This window comes from Colletotrichum siamense (assembly GCF_013390195.1).
Source record: "Colletotrichum siamense strain Cg363 chromosome Unknown KSG_Cg363_contig02, whole genome shotgun sequence".
Taxonomy (NCBI): domain Eukaryota; kingdom Fungi; phylum Ascomycota; class Sordariomycetes; order Glomerellales; family Glomerellaceae; genus Colletotrichum; species Colletotrichum siamense.
Window position 1 is genome coordinate 1,754,875 of NW_023501015.1, and position 18,699 is coordinate 1,773,573.

Consider the following 18,699-nt stretch of genomic DNA (forward strand, 5'->3'; position numbering starts at 1 on the left):
TCGCACTCATGAGTCTGACCCAAAGCTTCAAGCTGCTAAAGTCGGCAAACCTTGACTGAAAAATTGAATGCTGAAGATATAAGATATCGTGGTTTTGTTGAACAACATGAACTTCGAGCAAAAGTAATCTAGGTTTGGTTTATCGTCCGCAGAGAGGGCCGCTTTGAGCGACGTATCAATTGTTTTGAAGCGATCTCTTTCTCGGTGGCGGTTGTACATGACTCGCAACTGATGTTGACGTCACAACAAGAGTGAACAGACGTTGTTGTCAGGTAAGATACCCCTGTTGAATGAGTTGCTCAGCCAGGACTTCATTCAGGACCCACCATGTTTTGGGGGCTGATTAGCGTCATGATAAGGGCGTAGTGTGTGCGGTTTCGCCGGAGCAGTCACCGCGTCTCGGAACTCCTCTTTTCACGCCGAGCCGCATCCTCGCCATCGATTCCGAACCATCAACGACGCGTTCCGCAGTGCTCCATATCCCTCCGGCCCCGGGTCTCAACTGGCGACCGGCCGATCGATTGGACGTTATGGGCCCAGAGGCTGATGCAGCGCCGGCAGAGGCCGCGACGCCGCAGTCGACCCGCGCCGGATCCGCTCCAGTGCAGAAGCGCGCCGCGCCCGCGACCGGCGAAGGCCAGCGCAGCAAGCGGGCGAAGTACACGCCTGTCGCTTGGTAAGTCACTGGATGCTCGTGATATTTTGAGTCGAGTTTCTAAGACGACGATCGCTTAGCAATGAGTGCAAGAAGCGGAAGCTGAAGTGCATCAAGGAGGACCATCAGACCGTATGCCGGCGGTGCCTCTCCAACGGTGCCGAGTGCGTCTTCATCCCCGGGCCTCAGCAGACGCCTCTAAAAGATAAAGACCGGGATGCTACTCATGAGAGGGAGGAACAACATCCGTACGTCACCGTCATCGCATTCATCTCACTCCAGCTGACAAGACTACAGCTCCCAGTATAAGAATCTCAGCGACGAGGTAGCCGCCCTTCGAGAACAGGTCGCCAGCTTGACATCCTCTCTTCGCGAGCTCAATGGCAAAGTTGCTCATATCAACACTCGCTCGCCAGCTGCTCTCGGTGGTCCACAGCATCCTAGCCCTCTCTACGCGAGTGAGTCGAATCGTCGGCCGAGTGAGCCGAGGGAACCTCAGTTTGTCGGACCAACGAGATCGGCGTTTAGCCTTCGCATCGCTGAGACGTCGCTCACCCGCATGCGAATTCAAACTGGCGATGAGGAACCGACGAGCCGATCTGCCTCGCCGGCTGCATCCCAGCGAGCACCTTCCGTCATATCCGAAGACCAGACAGCGTCATCTCACAAAGATTTGGACTGCCTATTGACATTAGAATTTGATGAAATCCTTCGTCTGCTTGACGTTTACTCAGAGGAAATGGAGTCAGTCTACCCCTTTACTAATATCAAAGATGTCTCAGCGAATCTACCACACATACTCTATTACGCTCGACACCTGCAGAATCCACCGGCGGACCCAAATGTCCCAGAAGAGGAGCGGCCAAAGATCGAGGAGAAGGATGTCCAGCTTGCCAAGGTCGCGATTGCTATATCGATAGTAATGGAGGCTCAGGGGCAGAATCCCATAAGCACGAAGTTGATTGACTCCGTCGAGCCCGTTGTGTGTCGAGTCTCGGGCGAGGCATTCATCGACTTGAAGGAACTGCAGATTATGACTATGTTGGTGAGCTAAGTCTTTCCTCGGACGAACAGCTTACCCGATGAGTGCCCACGCTGACATCGTGTCAGAGCCTCTACTGGTTCCACTGTGGTGAGGAGCTTCTAGCATGGAGGGCTATCGGCATTTCCGGCAGAGAATGCCTCGAGATTGGCCTCCATCGACGAGCGATTCTCCTGGACAATTTCAAAGATCCCAGGCAGCGAGATCTCGCCGTACGATGCTTCTGGTGCGTCTACGTCTTGGATCGCCGCTGGAGCTTCGGGACAAGTCTGTCGTTCGGCCTCATTGACAGGGACATAGATCCCGAGTTACCCGAGCCGGTAAGTTCTTCGCCATCAACTTCCTTCGGACAGCAACACCGACTGACGGTCGCTCCAGGGAGAGAATTACCCCTACTTGAGGTGCATGGTGTCCTACGGCAGGCTTTGCTCCAAAGTATGGGAGGCCCTGCCGCCCTTTGAGTCTCCATCACAATTCATTCCCAAGGACACAGTCGCCTTCTTGGACTTCATGACGCAGAACTGGCTCAACTCCATCCCGGACGACCTCCGTATTCGGCATCCTAGGCTTGGACTCGCACCCCGGACTCAGCCGAGAAGCATGCACCGCCTTCGATCATTACTCTACCTACGCGGAAATCACATGCGAACGCTCATCCACCGGCATCATGTCCTTAGCACCGCAAGCATCAGGGCCGACATTCAGAGTGCCAAACTAGTCACGGAAATCGCACTGGATACCATACAAGTATTGACGCATCTCAACGATACTAGCGATATCTATGCACGACAGCAGCACGCTTTCAATTATTTCCTGATGAGCGCACTAGCCGTGATCCTGCTCGCTGTATGTCACGCACCGGGTGTGTTTACTGAGCCCTGTAAGGAGAGCTTCCTGAAAGCAGTGCAGCTTGTCAAGGGATTCTCACGACATGGGCATGCAAGCCGAAGGCTTTGGAAGACCATTCGAGGTTTGCTTCCAGGTGTCAAATCTCTCGGTCTTCGGAGTGACCCTGAGAAGGCAGATGCGCCACAGGCAGGGGACGATACGGAGCAGAACGCGGCCGAATCCCGGCCGGATGACCCACACCAGAACCCGGGCCCGGGCGAACGAGACGGAAGGAGGCCGGAGAACAGCGCATGGGATGCTTGGGACACAAGCCCGCAGGCCAACAGCTCAATTCCCGACATGTTCAACATGGGAAACGATCTGATGAATCTTTTCGACGCTTTTGGTCATGCGAATGGCGGTCACCCGGCGCCGCCTGATTTTCCGGTAGGGTTCTTTGGAGTGAATGAGCAAGGCATGTCGCTAGGGGACCCGGAGGAGATTTCGCGACGTTTTCAGGGTTTGATTTAATCCAGCACAAGGACCAGTCAAACCGCATCAGCGCATAACCCTAATTTGAATCACGGAACATATCAGTGCGAGGACGGGGACTTGAATTGCAGCCAAGCGAAAACTTTTCATGTTACAATCTAACCAATACTTGTCAATGTCCTCCCCCTATCCTCGCGTTTCCGTTCCTTAGACGCTGATATCTGCAGGGACAGAAATGCCTGTTACCACGTTACTATCCACCACCGGCACCTCGAACTTCTTGCGGCCGTATGAGATGTAGTAGATGATACCAAAGAATAGCCAACCAGCCATCACAACGATCGAATAGTTCATGTTCTGCGGCGTCACTGGCATAGCCGAGGGAAACGTGCTGAAGATGATGACCACGACCATCCAGATCAAACTGATCACGTTCAACACAGGGCCCACGGTGGGGCCGAGCTTGAAGGGGCCAAAGTCTGAGGGCTTGATGTTCTTGCGGCCGAACAGCATGTACGCGATAGGGACGATGTAACTTGAGTACATTCCGATGATGGCCATGGACAGAATGGCGTTGAAGGCTGTCGTGTTGCCAACGTAGATGAAGCCGAGGAGCATCTGGAGGACGGTCACGAGCACCACGGAGTAGATCGGAATCTGGGAGTGCTTGTTGACTTTGCTCAGGTACTGGTCGTAAGGGGTGGCTCTGTCACGGGCAAAGGCCCAGAGCGTGCGTGAGGTCGATGTAATACCGGCGACCGTGGCGGCGATGGCAGTCATAATGATGACCAAGGACATGAATGTCGCGCCGCCGTGGGACTTGGTGACGTCGAGGAAGATTTGCATGAAGGGGTATCCGGTCGGGGTTGAGAGGAGGGCGTCGAGCGGGCCGGTGGAGAAGAGCAACACGGTGCCGTAGATGAGGCCCATTACGCCGTTGACGAGGACACTTCCCACCATTGCAATTGGAACGTCGCGACTCGCGTTGGGCAACTCTTCGGCCAAATGGCATGCGGCATCGTAGCTACGGATCGTTAGTCTGGTCTTGCATCACGGACACGTGCCTACTTACCCCAAGAACGGGTAGACGGCGCTAATCAGCCCAACGAGCCAAGAGATTCCGTCACTCTCCCAACCGCTAGAGTTAGTGACCTCCTTGAAGACGAAGGACGCGGTGTTCTTCGGGGCCATGACACCGAGAACAATAAGAATGGCCAGAAAGCCAGCACCATGGAGAAAGCCTAATAACAATTCTATGTTAATACGAGTTCCCACAACTAAGGTCGGACAATGTCAAAGAGTCTTACCGGACACAAGGTTGGCCGTGGGTAGAAGTCTATGTCCCCAAATGTTCATGGCCAATGCATACACAAGAATTGCCCAATAGAACAACATGCCCTGCCACCTAGCCGGGATATACGAGTCGTCGTTCAAGATGATGAGAGACTGCACTTGGAGACCGGCCGCGAAGGCGGCGGAAGAGGTAAGAACCACCTGGCCCCCCACAGAAATCCAACCGGTTGTAAACGCCGCGGCCGATCGAGTCGAGGGCGGGCACAGCGCCGCAACCCAGTGGTATTGACCTGTGAGGTAAAGTTGTCAGCGTCAACTCATTTGGATCTCTTTGGTGTTGTGTCAACCAGCAACTCTTACCTCCTGCAGTTGGATAGATGGATGCAATTTCTCCCAGCGAGGATGCGATGCATACCGTGCAAATTGTTGAAAGTATCCTTCAAAACTTATTAGCCTTCCGCTGTGGTCCAACTGAACAAGCATCATCAACTCACAAGTTATAAAACAAACAAGGGGCGCCGCCGCTGACAAGAGCCGGCGCAACAACACTCGACAGAGCCTCCCATGTTGCCATAAGACACACACATAGTGCACCTAGTGTAAGCAAAGAGAATTGTCGATTCAATTCCTGGGCGTGTCCGAGTTGAGCAAGTCGCAAGTCGTCGCCGGTGAAAATGGGCTCATTCTGGCTCTGAGAGTCGACTTTGCCAAGGGTCACCGTATCTTTCTTCATGTCGGTTTCCATTATTTCACAAAACAAGCAAGAAAACAACAAGACTGAAGCAAATTTTGACTAGCGATTTCGAATTGTCGCCTTACAGTCGTACGATCTACCGACTCAATCCCGGGGTTTGTCGGGCACACGTCTTTTGTTATGTATCTCCATGACTACTCAAACTCCTCTTTGATCTTATCACCGAGCAAATTCAGATTCCCAAACCTGCGAGATTCACCAAAATGGAGACGATACCCAGACGGCGGCACCGCTGCAAGGCGTCCGGCATCTTATCTTCAGCGGGAGGCCCAATCAACTGCGGTTCAATAATCGCTGGCCAATCACAAGAGCTTCCCAGGATCCCCTAGTGCCTCGATCTTTGATCAACTAACTTTTATAATAGCCTTATCTTGGCCGGGGTTGAAGATAAGAAGACTACGTGGGCGCTGCGCCTTGACTCGGAGCTGTTCCGCGGTTTCCGACCAGTTCCGGGCGCCTCTCTCGGAAGGCCTTCCGACTACTGAGCCAACCAGAACTCGTGGACCATTTAATGGCCCGAACGTGCGGAAGGTCAGTCTGGTGTTTCAGTACCTAAGACATCAAAGGACACAGTTGGTTAGACATTCATTCCGAGCGTTGCTGGTTTCTTCATAAGAACGCAATCTTGCTCAGTCTCAAAAACGAACCCTGAACAACCATCTTCGGACGCCCACAGCCTCTGCAACCTAGTTCCGAGTCACATACGCACCTCCCATAATGGCAGCTATTCCGCACCCCTTGTCGGCCCTGTCTCTGGAGGAGACCAATAAGGCCCGAGACATTGTGCTCGCTGCGCACCCCGGCTCCGTCCTCGATTTCAGACAGAACTACCTGTGGGAACCACCAAAGGCTGAGGTCCTCAAGTTCCTGGACCTCGAGCACTCTGGCAAACTCACAGCGTCATCACCGAGACCGGCGAGATGCGCCCAGGTGTTCTACGATGTTATTGGAGGCGCGACTAAGGCCCAGTACTTCGAGTCCATCGTGGACCTGGGTCTCGGGAAGATTGTTGATCAGAAGCTTATCGGTTCCGAGCACCAAGCGAGTTTGACCATGTACGTTCCCAGCCACGAATCTTCAACCCCCCACGCGGGTTCTGCGAGATGAATGCAACGCTAACGCGCCTGTCACCAAAAAAGCTACGAGTTCGAGGTCCTGGCTGATGCCGTCCAGCGCTCCCCCTTGTTCAAGGAGAAGATCGCTGAGCTTAAGCTGCCAGAGGGCTTCGAGGTCGTCGTCGAGCCATGGCCCTACGGCGCCCCTGACGCCGCAGATGGCGACAACCGTTTCTTCCAGGCTCTCATTTTCGCCCGGGACACGAGAAGTGGAAACCCGGACTCCAACTTCTACGCCTACCCCCTGCCTTTGATCCCTGTTATGGATGCGCACAAGAAGGAGATCGTGCGCATCGATGAGCTTGCTACTGGTGGTAAGGGCGATGCCCTGTCCGGGAGGACACACGCCCCCACGATCATCGACCACTGCCAGGAGAGCGAGTACGTGCCTGAGCTACTGCCGAACGGCACGCGGAAGGATCTCAAGCCCTTGACAGTGCAGCAACCCGAGGGTCCCAGTTTCTCCATCACCGATGGCAACTTGATTGAGTGGCAGAAGTGGCGCATGCGCGTTACCTTCAACCCCCGTGAGGGTGCTGTCGTCCACGATGTGCGATACGATGGCAGACCGGTCATGTACCGTCTTAGCATGAGTGATATGGTGGGTTCATCCCATTAAGACTGACCTGTTTGTTGGGGTGTGCGCTAACATTGGAGCCAGACTGTGCCCTACGCTGATCCTCGCCCGCCGTTCCACCGCAAGCAGGCTTTCGACTTCGGTGATGGTGGTTTGGGCAACGCTGTTAACAACCTGACTCTGGGCTGTGATTGCTTGGGTGTCATCAAGGTCCGTGGCAACGAACTAACTCATGACTCGTATACTGACATGAGCAACAGTACTTCGATGGTGTCCTCATCGACGGTAAGGGTGCGGCCGTTGAGTCCAAGAACGTCATCTGCCTCCACGAGCAGGACAACGGCATCAACTGGAAGCACACCAACTGGCGCACCGGCCGCGCCGTGGTCACCCGCCGCCGCGAGCTAGTCATCCAGTTCATCATCACCCTCGCCAACTACGAGTACATCTTCAACTTCAAGTTCGACCAGGCCGCCGGCATTGTCGTCGAGGCCCGCGCCACGGGCATCGTCTCCGTCGTCAACATCGACCCCGGCAAGACCAGCCCGTGGGGCAACGTCGTCAGCCCCGGCGCCCTCGCGCAGAACCACCAGCACGTCTTCTGCGTGCGCATCGACCCCTCCATCGACGGCAACGAGAACACCGTCGTGCAGGAGGAGAGCCTGCCGCTGCGTATGGATTCGCGGACGAACCCTAACGGCAACCTCTACGAGGTCAGGCAGACGCAGGTCACGACCTCGGCGGGCTTCGACGCGGCGCCGATGAACAACCGCGTCTTTAAGATCCAGAACCTCAGCAAGCCCAACCCCATCACGGGCAAGCCTGTCGGCTACAAGATCACGCCACCGGCGACGCAGCTACTGCTCGCCGACCCCAACAGCGTCCAGTCCAAGCGTGCGCTGTTTGCCAGCCACCACCTGTGGGTCACCAAGTACAAGGACCACGAGCTGTTCGCTGGCGGCCGATACACCCTGCAGAGCAAGGTGGAGGTTGGCGGTGTCAAGGACGCCGCGGACAGGAACGAGGACGTGCTGAACCAGGATGTTGTCCTCTGGAGTGTCTTTGGTCTGACGCACAACCCCCGTATTGAGGACTGGCCCGTCATGTAAGTGATACAACTTGTCTGGTTCGCATTGATGACTGAAACTAATCAATCAATAGGCCCGTTGAGATGCTGCAATTGCACATCACGCCGTCCGACTTCTTCACCGGAAACCCGGCTCTTGATGTGCCTTCAGACAAGGACATTGGATCCAAGTTGACCTCTGGATGCTGCGCCAAGGAGACGCCCATCCGAAGCAACTTGTAGAATATTTGATGATGGTATTCATGATATTTTGTATGAACAGCGACATGTATATAAAAAGGGAGGCAACCGGTTTTGAGAGGCAGCTTTGACTGTCGATGGATTAGATGACGACGGTGTCATACTAGCCTAGATCTTTTCATAAAAGGAAGCATTTTGTTCAACAACCTGCAAGACCAAGATCGCCGAAGCTACCCACCCTGAGATCAATCCCGTTTCTATCACAGCCGTTCAATTTGAGTGAACTCTGGGGAGAAAGCGTCAATTACAGTAAACTAATTCTCGACATTGCTTTATCTAAGTTTCTGTGGCCAGTCTTTAGAGGTAGAGTGTTTGATGAGGGAGCATTCTTTTGATTGTCACCACGACTTCGAGACTCTAGAGAAAGTGAAATGAAAGTATCATGTTTTCGAAGTCAAGTATGGTGTCCTACTCAGTCCCTGATCGCCGACGGGCACGTCGTGGGCCTAGACCGATTTCGTGAGCTGAGACTGAGAAGCGCGTATGACAGAAACGGTTCAAGTCGATTGCTTTGCATACCAATCAGTAGCCTACACACAATCAACAACGCATACTCGCCCGGATGATTCTCATCCGCCTCAGGTGTTTGATGACAATTATTCTGTCTGTATCACGGACTCCTCGGGATGCGTTATCTCTCATGACTCGCATTTGGGCTTATTCGCCTTCAACCGGGTGAGTGGCAAAGCAACACATTGTCACAATCAAGGTGAGGAGTTGCATGATTCACAGGCTTACCTAGCAGTGATGTTCAAGACGATAAGCGAAGATAGCGGCCCGGTGGGTGGGCGTCGGAAGGGTCTCGGAATGGGAAACACGTCAACGAACCCCCACAGAGATAAGGGCTGAGAGTCGGAATAGGATCGGAAAGCGCTGTCTATGGTTCAGCTGCGAGGCTATCAAGAGATTGTATCGGTGATGAGAAATATTGAATCAGAAATTTGTCAAAATTCAGATTGAAAGTCCGAAGCCGGCGAAGCCGACATGCAAAGTGCAAGCTCCACGATAAGCTCATAGCGTGGCGAGGACGATTTTGTAATGTTTGAGTATCGTGAATCAGAAGGATATTGACCGTCGGATCAATGACTATTGCCATGTGTCATACTTGGGAAATCTTCGGCTCGTTGCACGTTCGCCATGAGATTCCACATTACCTGTGTTGGCGAACAACCCAGAACGGCCATCTCGAGATGAGTGGGGAGCAGAGAGACGAAATTGATGCTGCCCGTCACCATCCGTGCATTCCCGTAAGTGATGCTTATATAAATGAACCACTGCCCATCTCTCCATTCTGTAAATAGTTACCTGAGTCGGACCCTTGTTGACATCCGCTCCGATCGCCCGGCTCCGAGAGTCAAACAATTAAACCCCACAAGCCCCGGTCTCCAGGCCCGCCCCGCTTCCGACTCTCCGAACAACCGGCTCGACACCAGCACGCTAGGCTGGGAGAAGGAAACATCAGTCCATCCGTCTGGTGGGTTGAGTATGTTCAATTCCTTATCAGCTTTGCTATTCGCATGGCTTTGAACTGCATACAGTACGGGCTCGGCATCAAAACTCACTGAGTCATTCAGTCTGTCTCTCGGCGCACAGCATCGCGTTCGCATGAGATCGCAAACGAACCGCATCAGGATGAAACAAATACAATGATAGGGACTTGTACGATGAGGCTGATGATTGTGTAAGTCGACGCCATCATAGGCGGAATAAAATTTTATTTGCAGCATAGGGGTGTGCCCCTCGAAGAAATTCAGTGAAACGTCTGCCTTTCAACGGCTGTAGAGCCTGCCCTTCGCTTCATCACTGATCCTGTGCTCTCCGGTGAGAATCACTAAAGACATCCTCCCTAATGCCGACGGTCGTGTATATTTTCCTCAACCACTACCTCTCCATCGCATGTCCCCCTCACATCAAACCGAAGACTGCTCAAGCAGCAGTCTCGACAGTGATGCTGGCCTTGCCGGCGCTCTGGTAGGCCTCAGTGGCAACAATCTGGTAGGCGAAAGAGGTGCCGAGGGTCATGCCAGCGTTCTTCCAGGCGTTGAAGAAGTTGGACATGGTGACGGTTCCGCCGGTGCGCTTGTTGTCGCGGATGGCCCAGAACTGCTTGAAGGTCTGGGTGCCGTCGATGGAGGGGGCGTTGGTGCGGGTGCTCTCGTACAGCTTGTAGGTGGAGCCGTCGGAGGTGACGGTGCCCTTGAGGGTTCCTGCAGAACCGGGGTTGTACTCGCCGTGGTTCTCAACCTGGAAGCATTGGGGTCAGCATCTTGTTCATGATATGCGTGGGTGTGCTTGGGTCGAGGTGCAACTTACGACGTAGTACTCGATGAGAGGGTTCCTGGTCCAGCCGTAGATGGTCAGGTAGCTGTTGCCGTTGTTGACCGGGGCCCAGGTGCCGGAGTACTTGATGCTGCGGGAGGTACCGGTAGCCCAGCCCTTTCCACCGACCAAGTTGCCGCCGGACTGCCACTCGACGGAGTAGGAGCCGCCAGCGCCGTTCGTGTAGGTGACGGGAGAGGCGCCGTCGGTCCAGAAGGAGTAGAAGTAGCCGTTGCTGGTGCCCTGGGAGCTGGGGGTGGAGGCTCTCTTGATCAGGTCGGTGCCGGGGTTGGCAGCGGGAGCGGCGAGAGCGCCGACGGCGGCGAGGGTGGCCGTGAAGATAGAAGCGAAGGAACGCATGTTGATCAACAAGCTGGATACGTATGTACAAAAAATGTGTTTTAAAAGAATGAATGGAGCGGTCGGAAAACTATGAACAGAGAGTCCGGTGAGGCAGCAGAGAGGAGGAACATCGCGAAGCTGGGAGGACGAGGCCGTCCCTTTTTCAATCAGATTTCCCTTCGATCGGTTTGTTTGCCTCGCTGGGTCAAATCAATCCACCACAGGGAGGCCGATGTGACGACAAGGGGAAAACGGAGATTCAAGTGCCGTTTACAATGGATATTGACCATCAACATGGGGGCCAGAGCGATGCGCTTTGCCCAGAATAAACTAACGTCGACCCACGTGGGTAGCATTCTTGGAACCGGTGGGTGGTCGTTGGCGAGAGCTCCCTGGTCGAGCGTTCCCCAGTCCTGTCCGATCTTTACGAGTTTTTTGGGCGGCGGAGCTGGGAGACCTGCCCAAAAGGTGACTGGATGACGGCCGCGATGGACCGATCAGGAGCTTTGCGGTTCCGCCAATCGCCGGGACGGGTTTAGGCCAGGAGTCGGATTGAGTGCCGCGTCGTCGGGAGTAAATGAGCCAAGCCGGGGCCGATGTTGCATGATCCCTGTCGGTGCTCTCCGCAATTTTGCGCAAGGGGGGAACAGTCCGGTACTGCGGCCGAGTTGGCGAGCTTGGAAGAGGTAAGCATGTCCGACCCCTATTAGCTATTTAGCCGGTCATGCCGGCTTCCTTTTTGAAGGCTGACGATGGGGTTATTTATCCAACAAATTGGGCCGTTCGAAGATGATCCCCGGAGCTCATCGTCCAGCGAGGAGGGATCTTGCACATCACTTGTGCTTAACACAAGCTTTAAGGCTCGGGATGCTCGAGCTAGCATGCGGCCCGCTGTCAACTCAGGAGGCGGCGGGACAAATCTCGAATTGATGATGCGAACCAAAGTTGCGCTCGCTCGGGTTGCAGTGGCCAAGGTCCTTTTACCGCCGGCTGAATGCGCAAGTGCCATTGATCGGTCGGGAGGAATCTTGGAATTTCGCTTTCTGCCGGGTTTCAAGGAAAGAGACTCGAGATTCCCAAGAAGCCGACTGGATGGCGCCATTGACGGACTACTGCAGCTCTGTCTGGGGTACGGATCAATACCGACTCCGGCATTGAGGCACACTACCTTGTGCATTTAGGCAGTTCTGAATACCACAGAAATGCTAGCCAAGTCTTCTGGAAGCCGGAACTCTCTCCACAAGTTCACATCGCGTTTATGATCCGCTACACTGCATATGAAATTGCAGAGACTGTATCCAAACGAAGGGAAGAAACGCGAAGGCATCGCATCGTCGGGTTCATTTCCCACGGCTGTTGTGTGAGGTGACATAACCCCCTTAAACTTGGCATTCAGTTTATATGTCACTCTAAGCGCTGGCTATGTTTCAACCACAAACCCAGCCAAACTAGACTCTTTGCGGCGCACGAATAACGGCCACAGAGCCACCACACATGAGCCACGGAGGATGACCTAACACAACAGCCCAGTGTTTAGGCTCGATATCAGGCTATCGTGTCTCTGACTGGCGATCTCTGATCTGCATCACCACATTCCAGCGCGTGGCCGTCTCTCTCTCCAAACCTCCACCGCCACGTCGTAGTCGTAGCGCCATCCCTTTTGCCATGATCAAGTGATGTTCTCAAGCCACCCCCAGCCAATCCAAGTTGTGCGCATCCATCCCGCTAACCCCAAGCACAACGCCGCGTTGCATTAGCGGCCTCAAGCGAGAGACCCCTACTTGCACAAGGGGCCGCCCAGCCTGCACAAACCCCGCATTTAGGCGTGCCCAGAACGTTTCCTGCTCCCTTTTACCCCAGGCCGCACAAACCCAGAACGAGAGATCGGACGACGTCAGAGCAGCCAGTGGCACCACCCCTTTGCCGATTCGCAGGTCACCGCCGCGCGCCCCCTTTGTCGAATTACAGCTCGCTTCTCAAGTTGGGGGAGTGAGGAGGAAGGAGGAGGCGCGGTAGCTGTCATGCCTCCTCACCAGATCAGCCGGAGCCTGCGAAATGCGGGGTGCTTCGACCGTACACTGCCGTTGCTGCGGTTGAGTTCGTGGCAGACTTTGACGGTTCAGCGTCGTTGTGGGCCTCGCGTGGTATGCGCAGGGTCTCGTTCGCCATCGGGACTGTCTATTCGGCCTAGACGCGGTTTCCAGAGCACCGGCTATTCTCGCGACTCCGCCGACGAGATGACGCTGACGAGCGGCCTTCCCCGGTCCAAGGCATGCAGAGCGCACGCGACAGCGCACTTGAAGGAGGTCATCACGCCGGAGCTCCTGGAGAAGCTGCGGAGGTTTTGGTTCAAGCATCTGCATACTGAAGAAGCGTTCATCCTGCCGCAGAAGAACCAGCTTGGGCGGTGGTTCTTCTCCGACGAGAACTTTGACGAGAGCTGCGTGTTCGTATCAGCCCACTTACCTGCGTCCTCGAACACGTGCAACTGACTGGATCTCATAGGAGGAAGTTCCGTCCGGCTCTGGAGGCCCTCAAGTCATCGAGGGCGACTTCGAGAGACATCATCGCCATTGTGAGGCCCATCACGCCACTCCAGTGGTTGAGCCTCGTTCTGCTCCTGGACCAGATCCCCCGCAACTGCTATCGTGGCGCTGAATCATCCGTCGTCTTCAAGTTCTTCGACCCCATCGCCCGCGACATCGCTCACCATGCCATCAACGCTGGCGCGACAACGCACAACCGGACAAAATACCGGGTAGCGTACCGCATGTGGTTCTATCTCCCGCTGATGCACTCGGAAGACCTCGCACTGCATGACTTGGCGGTAGAGCATTACCAAAAGATGAAGGATGACTTTGAGGAGCTCATGGCTGGGGACGGGGCCGCCGGAGACGACGATCAGAGGAAGTGCTGGGGAGTCTTGGCGGTACAGAAAGAGACGGCGAGAGACCTGCTTGAAACCAATTACGACTTTGAGATGAAGCATCGAGACATAATCGCCCAGTTTGGGAGGTATCCGCACCGAAACCTTGCTATGCACCGGCAGTCGACGCCCGAGGAGAAAGAGTATCTCAAGACTGGAGGTGAAACGTTCAGTGGAGGGGGATGAGTTGGTCGTTTGCTTGTCTGAATATGTAATAGTCTCTCAACACAAATCTGTCTGGGTGCATGTATTGGGTCAAAGGTCATTGTAGTTTAACTTGGGTCTTATCAAATGGCTGTTATTTGGTACACATAGGTAGTCTATATGCATAATGAAACGATGCGATATTCAGCTTATGACGTACGTCACTTTCCGTAGGCTCACAAACGTTGCGGCAATGTTCTTGAATCGTCAGAAGATATCTGAGAAGTGTCCCTGCGCGCCTCAGTTGCCCACGAACACGTAGTAATAAAAGTATGACAGTTCAAAGTCGACTCAGCAACCCGGCCATCCGCAGCCCTACCCGCAGCCAGCAGGAGGCTCTAGATACTGAAGTGACATCATCCCGCTTCACAAACCTGCTAGAATGCCTCTTTTGAAGTTAACAGTTCGTCAGAACAGCTCAAGAAGGTCAAGATCAACAAGCCGAGTCAGCCACCCGTTCTGCTTGTGCCGAGCCGAGTCGTTCGCAAAGCCGATTCAGTACGGGGGATGTGCCGCTTCTCAAGATTCTTCGGAACCGGCGGTGGCATCCATGCATTCCTCCATCGGTCCACCTTGGGTGACCGCACACTCAAATTCGAACTCAGCTGAAGTCCCCAGATATGGCGACACCGCGCAGCCGATTTGGTTGGCAGGAATCTCAAAGTCTATGAAAAGAGACTCGAAGGGAAGCACCGACGGGCCAAATTCTTTTTCGTCGAATATCTACATATACTTTCTTCTTATGGCATAACTTGTTGCCTATTAATTACATGTTCTACAATTCCGCGAGAGAAATGGCGTACACTACTGTTTCCGTACACTCGCCAATCTGCGAAACTGCCGTAGTCTTACAGTGGCTCAAACGCACATACCCAGATCTCTCGGCAGGCGCGAAGAGAGTTTGTACGACAGAAACCTTAACCCCTTGCGGGGGTCTCGGATCATGGAAACCGGACATATGCCGGTTTGGGGCCCAGAATCGGCCGGCGGCTGCAAACTCGAATTTTGAATAACCGCACATGTGGTGGCCTCAGTCACTCGCTTTCGGAAGTCGATTCTCTCGATACGGATATGCGTTGCCCACATTGGCCACGGAGATGAGTAAACATTATTGATTTAGTCTAAGTAGTGATATCCAATCACGCTGACACGCTGTCTATCTTTCGTAGGCTTTCAGATTCAATCTGGCCTTGGTATAGTGATCCCTCCCATGAGTGTCTTCCTCCATGTGTTCGTCTCGTAGAGGACATCCTGAATTTTGTCCAGTCGCTCAACAGCAGCCTGCTTTGTACGATAGCATAGTCTCTCGAAACTGTTCGCAACCGTACTTGGCCGATTGCTTTCACTACGAGCAGCATCTCGTTGTTACCGACCGCTGTTCGCATCTCCGTGATAATTCCCATGCTCCCTTCTCAATCGAAGCGCAATTTGCACTATAGCTGGTGTTGAGATAGCGCGAATTTCCCTTTGCCTCGTTCGGGCACCTGCCAGATGTTGACGTAGGTATACTGGGCCTAGAAGGTGGTGTGTAAGTAGGGTAATATACTTACTGTCGACCAGTATTACCACTCACCTTCGAGCATGAGCCAATGTAGGACTCAGTCATTTGGCTGCCTCAGATCCCGGGCAAGACACGTTGCTGCTGAATCGGAATGCGCAAAAGGTCTAGTGTTGAGCTCTGTGCCTGCCTTTTCATCCATTGCTCGTCGTGCTCTTTTCGTTCAGAGGCGCCTCGTCATCGGTCACCTCTCTCTGCCTTATTGACAGCTGACTCTTTTTCGAGTTTCTTCGTACAGGAGTACCGGCGGCCTGGCGCCCATCGTAGATGTGGTCGGTGAATGTACGTCTCAACGGTGATAAAGACCCTCCTGTCTGCTCGATATCTGGCAGCGCCACCAAAACGGCGCCCTGGCCGACCATGGTGCGCTTGTGGCTATCGGGTAATGTCACCGAAGGAAGGCTTTCCGGCCCTCGGCAGTTGCAGGTGCTCATTCTGGTGAATGATAATAGCTTGTTGAGCACGACGAACTCGACTTTGAGCTTGACGCTGTACACGAATGGCTTACACATCGTCTGGATCTCAAACTTGTCGTTGTACTCGAGTACGATCAGGCCTATGTCGAGGAGGAATACGGCGGCGAAGAGACCCGCAAGATGGCGCACCATGTTTGCGACCGCCTTTGGTTTGATCGCGCTCAGAGGTTTTAGGCTGTAGTAGCCTTCGTAGAGAAAAAAGCCGGCGATGATGGTCTCCTGTATCGTGAAGACGACCAACTCCACCTTCTCGTAGATCTTGAAGGGCATTGACCATTTCGCTGGGTGTTCGAAATTCGCCAGGAAGAAAATGACCGTCTCAGGGACATGCATCGTGACCGCGTTGAATATAATCATGACGAGAATCATGCGGATCTTGCGCTGGCTGTGAACCACCAGGTGAAGTCGGGACCAGAGGACGATGGCCTGCCCCGTTACCATAGAGTACCATGCGATCGGGATGATGAAGCTCGACGCCACGATGGCTCCGTGGTAGTATCCAAAGTATCGCAGGACGAAGGCGATGACGTTGATGTTGATCCCCGTGTTACTGACGATCATGCTCCAAAAGTACCGTCCCCGTCGCCGCTTGAAGGTCGTGAAGATGGAGAAGAATGTTTCGATGGTGTTGTAGTACGCTGTCGCGGCGAAGGCGATCATCACCATCGCCTGGACCTGCGAGACCGAGATGGTCCCCGTCTCGCCCGCCATTCTCTTCTCTGTCGCTCAGTACAGTACTCGGACTCGAAGGGTCGCCAGCGCCGTTCGTTCGATTCGCTTGGACGGCATCATGGAATGAACAACGGCGATCGGGGTTGTCAGCGGGAGACGGGATGGAAGATGCGATGGCGCAAAGCAGGCCGTTGCAGTGGCCAAATGGAATGTTTCCATGGCCACCTACTTAAGACGACTGATTGGCATCTGCAGGAGTCTGAGCGCCGGTGCGATTAAGGTTCGGGAACCACCTCACGGGGAAAAGTATAAATCTCCTCAGAGAGGCTTACGATTTGCGCCTCGGCGTTTGAGACTGGGAGGATCGCGGGTTGGGGAGCGCGTATGAACTGACTCGCCTGCATAGCGAAACCCAGAGTGAGGACGAGAGGTCGCCCTGCGAATCAGATTTCTGCCACACTTGACTTTGCTGCGACGCTGCATGAACTCTAAACCAATAGGGAAGGTCGACCATTTTGCCGTTTCCTTGATGTTGGTTCGCAGGATTCGTGGAGGGTCGTCTGCCTTGTGGCAGAATCAGCACGAGTGATTGGAGGAGGACGAAGGGGATACCCGGGGCAGACTATCTTGGCCGAACACTTCTAGTTCAGACGGCGAACGTGTTTGAAGTCTTCTAGAAGTGGAGGCTGAGATCGTGCAGTTCGAACCGGCAATCACCTGTGCGCTGATAAAGCTGGCTGTCTTCGAGAGACTGACGTACGCATGTAGATCCTGCTACGAACTGGGCCTTAGTCTCTGCTCGTGAGGTCTTTACCTGTGGATAATGAACGCCCGACTGTATTCACAGGTTTCAAAGAAGATAACCTGCATCTTGGCATGAAATGCGGTAGACTCGCTCGCTCTCGGTCATTTTCCCAAACTTCAAACTGTCCAGATGGAATCTTCAAGTCCAATTCGAGACTGGACATCTCCGTATGGCCACCCTGTGACTCCGTGAAATATCGAAGACACGTTCGGTAGATGTGATTTGCCACTCTTAACCTCCATGATAGAGCAAGACTTCAAATATCTCAACCTGTCGCAGCATATGGTCTTTGAGATGCAGTTATAGCGCATGAACCTCAACTGTCTGGAATGTTTTCTATCGGAGTATTCTTGTTACGTCCGTGACGTAGTTGAAGCTCAAGAGCCGGTCTCCGGGCCACAATCTGCCGGCTGTGGAGCTACCCGTCTTGCCGGGTCGTTGCCCGAGGGGATGTCACCAACGGCAAAGTAGAGTTCCTCTCTGCATCGCCGTCGAGAAACCTTGTTGTGTGCCGACCGGCAAAATATTTAGGCACGGAGGTCTAGAATGGTAAGCCACCGTCTTTGAACTATGAGACTGGACTCTGAGTAGGATAGATGTGAGAACTGAAATCGCATCAACTAGTTGTTCGTTGCCGAGAGAGGTTTTGCGGAACAATGAACCAAGACGAATAATGAGAGCGAGATGAGAAATCTGAAGGAACATATATGCTGGCCACGGAAAAGGCCGCATAGAGACGGAAAAGGTGAGGTTAGAAATGCTTCGGGCGCAGCTTAAACTTTCTGGCACTCCTGGCACGACGCGCTGCCAGCATGCATCCTGACTATGCGAGCCTATAGAGAATAGCCCGTTGCTTGTTCATTCAGAGGACTTTACTATAGTAATGACGATGGTAACGTGAGTCATGAAATGCAGCGGCATGGCAAGGACATTTGTCGGCATGATCATGATGTGGGTATGCTGTCTTCTCGATGAGCTCAAGGGTATCGGCATCTTCAGATCGACGTGTAATGGAAGAACGACACAAGTCTTGGAATGTTTTCTCCTTATGCAAGCGTCTATTGTATTCATTGGAAAAGGTGTTAATGTGTCCAACAAACTAACGCAAGAAACGATCTGAGTTGACAAGTAGGTTACAGGTCTTCCCGTGGCTCGTCAAGAGATTGTGTTAAAATCTTTAAAAGTGTAGAACTCTTGGCTCTGCGAGTTATTACGATCTGGGTATCCTTTATAAAATTTCATATTTCGATCAACCTGTGGTATTTTCTCGTTATGTAGTGGGCTTTCCTCTCGCATTACGCAACCACATATGGC

General features: G+C 53.5%; 7 protein-coding genes across 7 annotated transcripts; 3 read left to right on the plus strand and 4 right to left on the minus strand.

Moving 5' to 3' along the window:
• Window positions 1-530: 530 nt before the first annotated feature.
• CGCS363_v002457 (putative transcriptional regulatory protein) lies at window positions 531-3,056 on the plus strand (the record flags this gene model as incomplete). The annotated part of the gene is made up of 6 exons (XM_036634306.1): window positions 531-676; window positions 736-903; window positions 953-1,113; window positions 1,438-1,700; window positions 1,766-2,017; window positions 2,076-3,056. 6 exons carry the CDS (start codon window positions 531-533, stop codon window positions 3,054-3,056), a joined length of 1,971 nt encoding a protein of 656 aa, XP_036499950.1.
• A 168-nt stretch (window positions 3,057-3,224) lies between these two features.
• Window positions 3,225-5,043, minus strand: HNM1-6 (Choline transport protein; the record flags this gene model as incomplete). Its single annotated transcript, XM_036634307.1, has 5 exons — window positions 3,225-4,041; window positions 4,090-4,258; window positions 4,325-4,600; window positions 4,671-4,747; window positions 4,805-5,043. 5 exons carry the CDS (start codon window positions 5,041-5,043, stop codon window positions 3,225-3,227), a joined length of 1,578 nt encoding a protein of 525 aa, XP_036499959.1.
• A 738-nt stretch (window positions 5,044-5,781) lies between these two features.
• Window positions 5,782-8,065, plus strand: AO-I-4 (Copper amine oxidase 1; the record flags this gene model as incomplete). The annotated part of the gene is made up of 5 exons (XM_036634308.1): window positions 5,782-6,119; window positions 6,204-6,780; window positions 6,841-6,966; window positions 7,017-7,861; window positions 7,918-8,065. 5 exons carry the CDS (start codon window positions 5,782-5,784, stop codon window positions 8,063-8,065), a joined length of 2,034 nt encoding a protein of 677 aa, XP_036499958.1.
• A 1,944-nt stretch (window positions 8,066-10,009) lies between these two features.
• Window positions 10,010-10,762, minus strand: XYL1 (Endo-1,4-beta-xylanase 1; the record flags this gene model as incomplete). The annotated part of the gene is made up of 2 exons (XM_036634309.1): window positions 10,010-10,327; window positions 10,397-10,762. The coding sequence occupies 2 exons, from the start codon at window positions 10,760-10,762 to the stop codon at window positions 10,010-10,012; spliced, it is 684 nt and encodes a 227-aa protein (XP_036499121.1).
• Window positions 10,763-12,981: 2,219 nt separating this feature from the next.
• Window positions 12,982-13,856, plus strand: CGCS363_v002461 (uncharacterized protein; the record flags this gene model as incomplete). The annotated part of the gene is made up of 2 exons (XM_036634310.1): window positions 12,982-13,190; window positions 13,250-13,856. 2 exons carry the CDS (start codon window positions 12,982-12,984, stop codon window positions 13,854-13,856), a joined length of 816 nt encoding a protein of 271 aa, XP_036499733.1.
• A 1,157-nt stretch (window positions 13,857-15,013) lies between these two features.
• Window positions 15,014-15,457, minus strand: CGCS363_v002462 (uncharacterized protein; the record flags this gene model as incomplete). The annotated part of the gene is made up of 3 exons (XM_036634311.1): window positions 15,014-15,186; window positions 15,248-15,388; window positions 15,448-15,457. The coding sequence occupies 3 exons, from the start codon at window positions 15,455-15,457 to the stop codon at window positions 15,014-15,016; spliced, it is 324 nt and encodes a 107-aa protein (XP_036499119.1).
• A 109-nt stretch (window positions 15,458-15,566) lies between these two features.
• CGCS363_v002463 (uncharacterized protein) lies at window positions 15,567-16,619 on the minus strand (the record flags this gene model as incomplete). The annotated part of the gene is made up of 1 exon (XM_036634312.1): window positions 15,567-16,619. One exon carries the CDS (start codon window positions 16,617-16,619, stop codon window positions 15,567-15,569), a length of 1,053 nt encoding a protein of 350 aa, XP_036499120.1.
• Between the last annotated feature and the right edge of the window lie 2,080 nt (window positions 16,620-18,699).